General features: G+C 42.5%; 1 protein-coding gene across 2 annotated transcripts; it reads left to right on the top strand.

Moving 5' to 3' along the window:
• Positions 1–2,026: 2,026 nt before the first annotated feature.
• On the top strand, positions 2,027–11,284 carry wdr38 (WD repeat domain 38). 2 transcript variants are annotated; one of them, XM_088615264.1, is made up of 9 exons: positions 2,027–2,455; positions 3,134–3,221; positions 3,848–3,964; positions 4,705–4,802; positions 6,104–6,184; positions 7,000–7,122; positions 8,004–8,153; positions 8,855–8,902; positions 9,817–11,284. In XM_088615264.1, exons 1-9 carry the CDS (start codon positions 2,387–2,389, stop codon positions 9,949–9,951), a joined length of 909 nt encoding a protein of 302 aa, XP_088471390.1. In that variant the 5' UTR covers positions 2,027–2,386; the 3' UTR covers positions 9,952–11,284. The 2 variants fall into 2 exon arrangements, with proteins under 2 accessions (XP_088471390.1, XP_088471389.1); XM_088615263.1 differs by having other exon boundaries at positions 2,030–2,455; positions 3,101–3,221.
• The last annotated feature ends 203 nt before the right edge of the window (positions 11,285–11,487 follow it).

The raw sequence follows: 11,487 nt of genomic DNA, 5'->3' as shown, positions 1-11,487 counted from the left end.
TGACCCACAAGCTTCGCCATGGCAACCTGGACAGAAAAGAACGGATGATCAGAACGCGCTGTTAGGAGACGATTAAAATAAGCATTTTATAGAAGAGACAGCTGCAGTGGAACTGAAGTGACGCGCGCGCACAGATTGTTATCATTTAACTGGATATATGCATGTGTTTCTACGGCACTAAACAATTTCCAACCTAGCTGTCAGCAATACAAGTTCCTCTGTGGTCTGTTTTGGATACAACACAGGTGAACAATCTTCCATGGTACTTATTAAGCCAGAACCAATTTTTATTACTTTAACAAATGGCATTCCGCTTGAAGGTTTTTATCAAAATACTTAATATCAGGATTTATTTAGGAAAGGTGAGCAGTGTCCTAAAAAAAACTAAATATTTCCTCTTTACTAACTGGAAATTATCTCTTATGCACCTAAGACACCAAATGGAGCACTGATCTTCAGTAGCTCACATCAACATATACATGTAAAAATGCTAGCCTCTAACGTTTGCCATTAAAAAGCTTGCAGGATCATCTGAACCTCATAAATCACCACACAGTAATACTCTGGGATTATTAAATACACATACAGTGAGGCCACAGACTAACAATAGAACAAATTCTTAAGGGGGAATTCATTCAGGTTTTTTAAACCCTGAAAAGCAAGGTACAACTCAATGCATAGGGCATCTTCAGGCACCTGAAGCACATGTGAGAAGTAAGGAGTCTGTGGGAGTCCGTAACAAAAGCCCTAGCCACATTGCTGAAGCCAAACCAATAAACTCCTTCCAGAAACGGCTTTATGACATTTGTGGTTCAAAAGCGCAAGAAGACAAATAGCACACATGGGTGTGTGTTTTGTTTCCAGAGACTCCTATTAAAGAAGAATAAAATAGCTTTAGAGCATATACTGTAGGTTACCACAGACGGCAAATGGATGAAACACGCAATTTAAATCGCATTTCGCAAAGGAATGTATTAACATGTAACTAAATGGAACAAGTATTACGTTCAGTAAAGTATGTGCTTGGAGTACAGATTGTGCAATTTTATATTTTTTACCCCCCAAAAAAATCTCATCTGCGGATTATAAATTGGGAAATAAAGTGCCCCTACTGCAGGGGTGTCAGAATCAGTTCCTGGAGTGTCTTCTGGTTTTTCTGCCACCCGAATTCTCGGTTACATTAAAGGTCTAATTGTTTCATTAACTTCTAACCAGGATTAAACGCGTTTTCAAGGTAATTGTAATTTAACTGGAGCGCATTTTTACAGTCATTAAATGAAATACGTCTAATTAGAAAATAGAAATTAATTAGTTTTTATTCATTAGAAAATAATTAAGTTAACTGTTTTATTGACTACTCACGTTGGACCGAAAACCAGAAGACAAAGGGCCCTCAAGGAATTAAGTTTCTCACGTTTCATATATGCATGTGCCGAGAGATCAGCGTGATTAAGAATTCCAATGTACAGTACATGTACATATGTAAATAAAGTCTTCTTCTCTCTACTTCAGTTGAGTTAGTTTGAACCTTACATATGATCTAAGCTTATGATATACAAAAGGAAAACACTCTGATCTTGCGAGGACAATATGCAAGTTTTGAGAGTGTATAGAAAAAGAACGACTTTTACACATTTGGGGACTATAATAGTTGGGTTTCGAATATCATTCAATTACATTTTCCTTTGCTGTATCGGCCTGTACAGCATGATAAGCCTAAACAAGCTGACTTTATTCATTTTAAAAAGTTTTTTTTCGGCATTCTTTATATTTTGATAACTTTTGTGACGTGAACACACCATTGTATAATATAGTGTCAATTTGTATTCAGTGAAAATGATCTCAAGTAAAATGATCTGCTTTGTTTTAATAACAAATAAAGATTTGAATGAACGAAGACTTGCCTACTGTACTTCCCAGATGTCAGTCTGTGCTATCATCGAAGAGGCTGGTTAAAGTACAGCGCTGTTACTGATTAAAATATCAGGCCGCTATTAAATATTCATTTCTGTAGTCCTGATAAGTTGCTCAGTTTGTTCTACACAGGCTATACAAACAAGTATTCCATTGTCAAGGTACTGAGAGCTCTGTGCCTGGCAGCAATACTAATAAAATGTGCAAATACTCAAGCCCAGACAAACTCCCCGAGGAGTCAAATCTGTAACTCGGGAAACGGTGCTGTGCGACTCCAGCTCAAACACTTTCTGAGAGATCGACTTCTACAGCTCTAAAATAGCCGTAGTAGTGAATACTGACCGGGTTGAAGACTGCAGCAATTACGAAAATTCGGTTCAAGGTATCACTTCTACCCAGGCGAAGTCAAACTAGGCTTCCGCCGAAAGGGGCCAGAGAAGTATCTAAAGAAGTACTTTAGAAATATAAAATCATGTGGCAAAGTCCTTCAGAAGATTTGACCAGAACAGGAGTTAAATACTTCGCAAGACACAAAGGCGAGGTAAGCAGCCTTCGACTTCAACATTCTTGATACGCTTTTCTTAACAGATTCTTAACAAACGGGCAGGAGTACTTGCACTCGCTGAGCAATTACTAAAATCCTATGTTTTACGATACGAGGTATTTAGGAGTTCCATGGGGGCATAAATTATTTAATGCATCGAACGCGCATTATCCTTGATGTAAATAAATCTTTATGGCCCCTCACCTTTTCACCTTATTCAATAGCCTGTTATAAATTGACCATTAAACATCGTCCGTTACTTGTCAACCGATAAAATATGCTAAGGGTTTCAAATAAAAGCACATTTGTACTTGCATTTTTGGAATACGAATTGCAATGCGTGTTCGCCAGCCGGTGTACTGTAATAAACAGTTTTCTGTTTTGTATTTTGTTTTTCCTTCCTTTTATTAGTTGTTCAGCGTGATCAAGAGTGATCTGTTGTCACTTTTGTTATTCGTGATCATAATTTCCAAAAGTCGGATATATTTCATCTGACCATTTATCTCTTCAAGTTACAATTAAAATTGTAGAATTTTAAAGCGTCAAATTTGAAGGTGTTTATTATAGAGCGGATTTGTTTTAAACCATCTCTGCAGTAATGTTGCGATGTTAAAACGCTGTCTCCTGCTGTGCTCTTCCCAGCTGAACTCATGCGTGTTCTCTCCGGACTGCCAGATTCTCCTCACCTGCTCGGACGACTGTCGGATTTTCCTCTGGAATGCCGCGACTGGACAGCTTCTGGCCAAAGTCACCGGACACACGGGTGCGCGTTGTCTGGTTTTTTTTTTCAATATTTTGACTTTTTTGCGCAAGTTTAAGATATGCACTTTGTTGAGTAATTCAAAGACACGGTGGAGTTAACCATGCACAGTTGAAGACAGACGGGGGCGGATTTATTATTCACTACTGGTTACTTATTGACGATGGCTCTCAAAATGTTTACAGCACTGTGGCCAGTGGCTACGGGCGAATTAGAAAATAGGATATTTCATTGGAAGTTGTGTGTTGATGTAGTCTTTTCTTTCAAGACAGAACTTTAAAGTGTGTGCGCCGTTTCCTGCGATCACGACTCTGCAGTCTTGGAAAAGTTTTTGTTTTTTTACGGTGTTCATCTCTGGTTGGGATGGCTACGACCTTTTTTAAACATGTTGTTCTTCCCCGTTCTTCTGCTCTCTGTGATCAGCAAGTCCTGCTCCCAATACAGAAAACAGAGCTCACAATTGTGTGCTAAAGACCTGAACCTAATGTACCCCTACTGTAGGTCCCAGTACTGTGAAGCAGCGATGGTAACCCGTGTTGCTCAGGGACTTCATCAAGTTGCATGTATTCTGTGGTCGTCTGTGGGAACCTGGGATTCAGGTTTTCTCTTGTCTCAAATCCCTGTCGCAGGTCCCGTGAAGTCATGCGTCTTTTCTCCGGACTGCACGCTGTTTGCCAGCTCATCCCATGACCGCACGGTCAGAGTGTGGCACACGGTTACAACGCAGTGCCTGCGGGTCTTGACAGGTATTTCAGCCGGCACTGTCTGCGCACAAAACCAGCACTGGCATTCTACCGGCGCTTTCTTTAGGAAGAATCCCCGATGAACCAGAATCGGGGCTAAAACAGCGCCGTGCTCTCCTTGGGCCCGATCTGGAGTGCTGTGGACATTTCTGGTCTCCACATTACAAAAAAGAAATAGGAGCTTTTGAGAAGGTCCAGAGAACAGGAGCTCTACATGTTGTGGGGGTAAAGGGCATCACTTATGTGGATGCACTTAAGAAACATGTTATTTCTAGTGTTAGTATTCAATGGTTCAAATTCAATGTTTTTTGGCTTTATCTTTAACGTGGATAAACATGGTTGATCCCAGCATGTGTGCATCCATTTTCTAACCGTTTCACCCAGTTCAGGGTTGGGGGAGAGCTGGGACCTATCCCAGCAAGCAACAAATACATTTTGCAAATGGAGTACAGGAACACAAATGCCACCCTTGTTCATAGCTAATTGCATATTAATAATAGAAAACACTTTTAAATTCATGAAATAGACTAAGGCACATTGGGGCTCCACAGGGTAAGGCATTTATTAGGTTTTTTGTCAGCTAAAAGTTTACCGAGACAGAAATGTCCTTGAAGGACCCTGAGGAATCGGGTTAACTGTCTGGTTTGGTAGATCATATCATCAGTGGCCTTGAAGTGTCGTCTTCAGAACTGACGTTGTTGTTATCAGATCCCACCTCTTGCTATGTTCAATATGGATCACAGGTCACAGCAAGAGTGTGGAAACAGTCTGCTTCAGTCCTGATGCCAAGTGGCTCTTGTCAGGAGGCTGGGACAAAACTGCTATTCTGTGGGATGTGCAGGTAAGATATTGACAAGAGTACTGACTGTTGTATGATTAGAAAACGTATCAAAACTGAAGAAGCTATGAAGACCTTTATGTTACATCAATAGCATTGATCTATCACGATCTCACAAATTTATTAAAACTCCCCGAAAGATCAACATCCACTGGCTGTCTTCTCTGTGAAAGAAAAGTGCCTCCCATTTTTGTAGCTGGACGTCCTCTGTATTTACTGATGCAGTTCACAGCTCTTTGTTTATAGGTGAACGAAGCTTCAACTAATTTTTGCAGTTCTCATGCTGTCACTTTGGGTGATGTGTAAAAAAATGACAATTAAGGTGACTAAATTTCCACTGATTACTGATTTATCCCAGGCACTGGCTTGTGATTTTGGGTGAAAGTGCTCAGGTTGCAGTTTTATATTATGTGAAGATTGAGGGGGGAGATCATCAGTGTGTGTGGGCTACAAAAGAATTAGAAAAGGTTAATTCCACACTTAAAGGAAAAAGCAAGATAAAACATAACGATTTTGCAGTAGAGCCTTCTTTAGCCTGAAGAAGGTTCCAACAGCTAAAATGTTGTTTCTGCTTTCAACTTTTCAGCATAGAATTAACATTTATTTTCTGCAGTATCAGGGGTTGCTATAAAAGTAAATTACCTGTGGGACATATATGATCTATGTCATTAAATAATATAGTTGTGCTCCAATTACATGTGAAGTGCCAGTTCAGTCAGTAATATTGCCGGTATTTGGCAGGAATGTACCTGATCCAAAGTAGAATATGACTAAATCAGCAGACGTGCTAAAGAACCACTTTTCGGTTCCTGCAGTTTTTTAAGGTGATGTTAGAGCCATGACTGGGTACCACAATCAAAAGGTCATCTTTGTGATTGTTTTTTTCCCCGCAAAACATCCAGAACCGGACTTCTTTGTCACCAACATTTAGATGCTTCCTCCTGTGCTGTCGTGTGCTCTCTGGTCCAGAGTGGCAGAACCAAGCGTTATCATGTGTCACTATGTGCTTCCCACCCTCAGTTTGAAATCTATTGAACACATCAGTAGATCGCCTCTGTCTGCTTGCGTTGTGGTCTTTGCGGAGTATCTGTGGAAGTCATATGGCTTTGTCCTTTCACTGTGCAGCTTACTACAGGTGCCACTATATAAAGGCCTAGAATCTAAGCTAATGTCCCCCGTGTGGGAGGATCATCAGGATTTAAAGTGCCCAGGTGCTAGCGAACTTCACAAAGAAAGCTGAATCAGTTGAAGAGTCTTTGTTAATCAGAGCGCCCTCATTTCCCTGATGTTGGTTCTAATTCTAGACTGGAGAAATCGCCAGAATATTCTCAGGACACCAAGGGGCAATTCAAACCAGCATGTTCTCCCTGAATTCTCAATATGTGGTAATTTTTCTTGACTATTTCATTTGATTTCTTTCTTTAAGTTGGACTGAAAATGTACAGCCCAGCCCCAGATGACTAATCTTACCTCTGTCAGTAAATGAGAGTGTTACTTTACGTGTGCAAATTCATATTACATTAGTCTGAGACGAATGTTCTAAGAATTTGCTCATTCTTGATTTGCTAAAGGTAACATTAAAGGGCAACATTTATTATTTAAAAGGATAATTAACCTGTCTGTTGAAATACTGTTTTCTTTACCAAGTGGAACAGTACCTTTGTTTCCACGTTTTAATTGCTAGTTCGTCAGAAAGCAGATCGTTGCCTACATATTCCACTGGTAACGTGAGATGAAAAGGGCAGCCCAGAGCTGGCTGTGCCTTTGTAAACGAGTTAGGCCAGCAACAGTCCTTGGACTGCGGTCCCTGTGTTGATTCAAAAGGGAAGTCTTGTAATCTATCCCATGTTGCCCCCGGGCTCAAAGACGTTGCAGATACTGTTCTAGAACTCGCCATTCCTTAAAGATGCAGTACAGCTCTCAGCTGAAAACAAATATTGTAAGAAATTTATGAATTAAGACAAGCAATATAAGGAGATTAGTCAAGTACAGTCCCCCAAAGTGAATTTGAAGCCATTACTATGTACAGAATATGGGAAGGGAAGTTTGTTATGTACAGCGCCCTGTTTAAAATAATAAACCTACATGTTTGTGTTGTAAAATATTGAATGCAAAAGGCTCCTGTAGCATACTCTTCTGTTACTAATTGTATGACTGATTGACCACACCCGAGATTTCCAATCTTTCTGTCTCCCCCTAGGCCACAGGTTCGTGGGACTACACTGTCAAGGTGTGGAGTCTCCGCGCACAGGAGCGAGAGAAGACTCTGGAAGGACACCGGGGAAACGTGAGCTGTGTGTGTTTCTCTGTGTCAGGGATGCTGGTAAGCGCTGACTGACACTCTCACCAGACCTTTGTATAATGTAAACGTGTCTAACTCGACCACACTTGGAATGCACTGTGAAATAGTGTTGAAAATGTCCAGCGAAGCAAATAATTTAGGTTTATTTGGTATTACGCGGAATATGGCGTGAAGATCAGAGGACACGTTTTTCACAGGACTGGAGGACGATATGCTTGATCTGTATATTCAACTTCACTGTGGTTGATATTCAATGTCTCACTGTGACCCAGAAAATGCGCCTTCTTTTTGCATACCACACTGGAATGTTATTTTTAATCGTTAAAATGGAAATGCATCTTTTCAACCATTAAACTGTAATATACACTATACTATAGACTTGCACCAAATCTAGACCTCCAGCACTGGCACACTAGAAATACACCAATCGCAATGGAAACAAACAATTCAAGATCTTATCAAGAAAGAAACTTAATACTGTGGCTTCCAGCCCTGCTAGAGAGCTGGGACTGTTCTGTTTGGTTGTGTGTGGGGTGCTGGGGCTCTGTTGTAAAGGATCATATGATCGAGAGCAACGTGATTCACTCTGTTTGGGATGGGGTTCTGGCTATCTCACCTCAAGAAGTTAGGTACCGGCCAGTGGGGGTGGGGGGAGGGAGAATCCCAGATCTCGGGTGTACATGAGTCCTGTCGGCTCTGTAAACGGGGTGCTGAAGGCCCTGCTGGGGTTATATACGGATGTCTAATTAATGAAAAGCAGAACATGCATTGGGCTGGTATCTCCGAGATCTCCAGAAGGTGCCTCAGCCCCATTACATGGGTCCTACGCGACTATAAGACCCTGTAAGGCAGGCAGCCGAGCTGAGGAACTGACCTTGTAGAAGGAGAGCATGTTGTTCCAGGCGTCAGGGTCGTGGGACCGGACAGTACGGGTGTGGCACCCCAGGCTCGGGACACTGCTCTTCTTGCTGGAGGGCCACACAGGATGGGTGAAGAACCTGGCCTTTTCCCGAGACGGGATAGTCCTCGCATCTTCGGGAGATCACGACAGGGTACGGTCCCGCCGCACCGAACACTGGAGAGTTCTTGAGCCCAGAGGAGTTCGCTTCTCCGTTTTTTCCCAAAGGTAGCAAGTTCATACACCGCGACTCACGATTATGGCCATACAACGACTCTGTAAAACATGCGATTGCCTTGGCAGATTTTGCTGAAGTGCTCCAGGTTTGAGTGGGAATTCGGTGACACACCTGTAGAGTCAGGCCGCGGGCGCTGGGGTGCAGTCAGTGTGGAGCTGGTAAGCTCTCCCCGTGTTCGCATGGGTTGACACTGGTGACACTGGTGGGAATGTGTGTGTTTGCCCTGCCATGGCCTGGCGTCCCGTCCTGGGGACCCCGACCGTGCGCCAGTTGCTAGCTGGGATGGGCTCTGGCGCCCCCGCGGCCCTGAATTGGATCAAGTGGTTAGAAAACGGAAGGAGGGACTTTTAAAGGATGTTTAGGTGGGGATCACACCCTAACCTCACCCACTACTGCTGACCGGACTATCATCCTTCCAGCACACCTGTGCATCTGCGAATCCCTCCCTCCACCTCAGCATCACCCTGTCACAACTCACGGAGGGCTCCCTCAGCCAGGCAGGTTAAGGCATTAAGTGTATTTCAGTCTGGACCAGTTACGCCTCAATTAGTGTTTGGCCAAACTACTGAATTGCCTTTTGACTTTGTGGAACCATTCCGAAACCTTTTTTTTTTTAGGTCAGACTTTGGGACATGTCTAATGGGCGCTGTATCAAATCCCTCAAGGTGCGTTTGTTTTTAATATTGACACTCTTTTTAAGATCATTATCCTAAATACCATATTTACCTATTCACCTATTACTGGTAATCACCCTCTAACACCAGAGCTAGAGGGAAGAGGATTGTGGTCACCTTAACCCAAATCACACACTGTAAAACACTGCATTTTTATGCCACTGCAAAATTCGCCACAAGAGTTGAGATGTTTTCTAGAAGAGTAACGTGGATTATTAGTCTCTATAGCATGTCTACGATCAAAATGTACTGAAAATTGAAGGATGTTCATCTGATAAATTTAATGTGATCTTAAAAAAAATCACAGATTCAAACTTTTTTCCTTTACACAAACATACCCACTATAGTTACAAGAACGTGCTGTAAATACTGGCATTTCACATGCGTCATTTTAATATTTTGTGGCATTTTAATAAGTGCCACATCCAAGTGCTTTGCTATTTTTAAGGATACAAAAAACACAAGTCAATATTCCCTACAGAACATACATATTCAGAACTTGAATACGTTGTATTATTGTTAATGAAAGAATTGAACAATTTTGAATTTCCATGGAGATCGCCTATCCTTATACTGACCAGGTCTAGAACTTCTGAGATCTGACTAGACCAGACTACAACATGGTGACACTGCTGTCGTGAGCTGTGTGGCTAATACTTGATGGGCCTACAACAAGATCCCTGCCTTAAATACATGTAGCAGTTGGTCTAAACCAGAAAAGGAAATTGGGAGTGAAACAGAAAAGGCACGGGTCGATTTTCAGTGTTGCTGTTACCCCCCAGTTTGTTACAGCACAATGCAGCAGCAAGAGCAACAGGATTAAACGGAATGACTAGCTGTCAAGATGGTAATAATATAAAACACACGTGTGGCGGACAGAGGAAAAACAGTGTTTTCTGTTCCAGGTGCATGCTGGTCTAGCTCACGGATGCAGCTTTGCACCCAGTGGGGCCCTACTGACCACAGGACCTGCAGATTTCCTCCTGAAAGCTGGCAACGCCTCCGAGGAGCAGGAAGCAGATCAAGCACAGCAGCCGTGAACAAAACGCCCCCTTTTAACACCAACAATTCTGTATTCCTCATAGTCAATGATGGCAGCCAACGGCAGTCACGCAGGGCATTCCTGTGGCTTGACGTATGCCTTTTTGAAGATCAACTCATCTTGAAAGGTATTCGGGTCAGCCAGATTGCGCACTCCCAACAGCTCGAGAGGCTGCGACGAGATCAACTGCGTGGCTTAACGTCTCATGATCACGTGCAAACAACCCGTGCTGCATTCGTTTTGCCAGGACAGGAGTGTTCTTATAGGAGGGACAGAAAAATCACTCAAGACAAGTTCAGCCACCTGAAGTGAGTGCTCTAGGAATATGCAGCCAAGATCCTATAAACCAAGACTGGACAATTCCTGTCCGTGCTGGTCTTAATACCACAGACACTGCTCATTTACTAAAATCTAAGAAGGCAGTCAGACCTCTTACCCAGGTAAACAGCTCAATTACATAGAATTAGACGTGATGAAAACCAGGGGTCTTACTGCTGAACAAAATGAAGCATTTCAGCAATCACTCAAATCTGGAAGAACCCATCTAACAGAATTTTGTCAAGAGGCAACACGAGAGCGCATTTTCTTAGATTGAAGCTCACGGCAAGCGAAAATGTTGGAAGTCGGAATCCCTGAGCATTCCCAGTCTGCTAAAACCGAACATCTGGAAGAGCCCCGTGTAAAACATGGTGTTCCCGACGAGCATATTTTGCTGCTATGGAAAAAATGTTTTCCATGAAGGCTGCTTTCAGTTTCGTCTCAACCATGCACTTAATGCGGAACAAAAAGAAACTGCATTCGCAAAAAGGGGGTTCTGGTTTCCTTTAGGTTTGAATTTCTTTCAAGGTACAAGTAATGCAAACCTAAGCGCATTTTCCACCTAAGTCACCCTGTAGGACCACATCTTTATGTTCTCATAAAATACTTCCAACAAGCCTCAGCTCTCCATCGCATTGAAAGGCTTGTCTGGGGTGAAAGATGGCCAGAGTACATAGTCCTGCGTTTGTCATTCCCATCATTTTATGTGGAGACGCCAAGGCCAGCTCAAAATCAGCACTTCCATTAGACCTGGAGTCTACATTTCAGTTTTGCCATGTCCCTAAAATGTTTCCAATCAGTCTTTGGAAGATGAATCTCACTACCAAGTATCTTAAATTTCAGATCTTAATTCAGCCAACGACTGAAAGAAAAGTGTCCAAATATTCAAGCTATGTAATGTCTTATCCTTTGTTGAAGGTTAGCAGTTTAATAAAAATACAACGTCTCGTTTTAAGCGGTCTTTTCTCAAATGTCACTGAAAGATGACACAAATAAAGGTAAATTCACAGAAATGGCTGAGAAATTACTGTCAGTTAAATTCACCTGGCACTGCTTGCTTTGCCGAGACCCTCACTGCTGCACTTTCCACTGTGGAAGAGCAGGTCTCCAGAGGGGGTACGAGCTCGCTTCCCTTGCATGTAGACAAGCTGGGTTTGAAACTGCTGCCGCTCACCTGAACTCGGGAAATTGCCTGACTCCCTTGGCCACTCCACAG

Source organism: Lepisosteus platostomus, chromosome 21 (genome assembly GCF_059453375.1).
Source record: "Lepisosteus platostomus isolate fLepPlt1 chromosome 21, fLepPlt1.hap1, whole genome shotgun sequence".
NCBI lineage: Eukaryota > Metazoa > Chordata > Actinopteri > Semionotiformes > Lepisosteidae > Lepisosteus > Lepisosteus platostomus.
The sequence above is the reverse complement of the archived record's forward strand: the minus strand, read 5'-3'. Positions and strand labels throughout refer to the sequence as shown.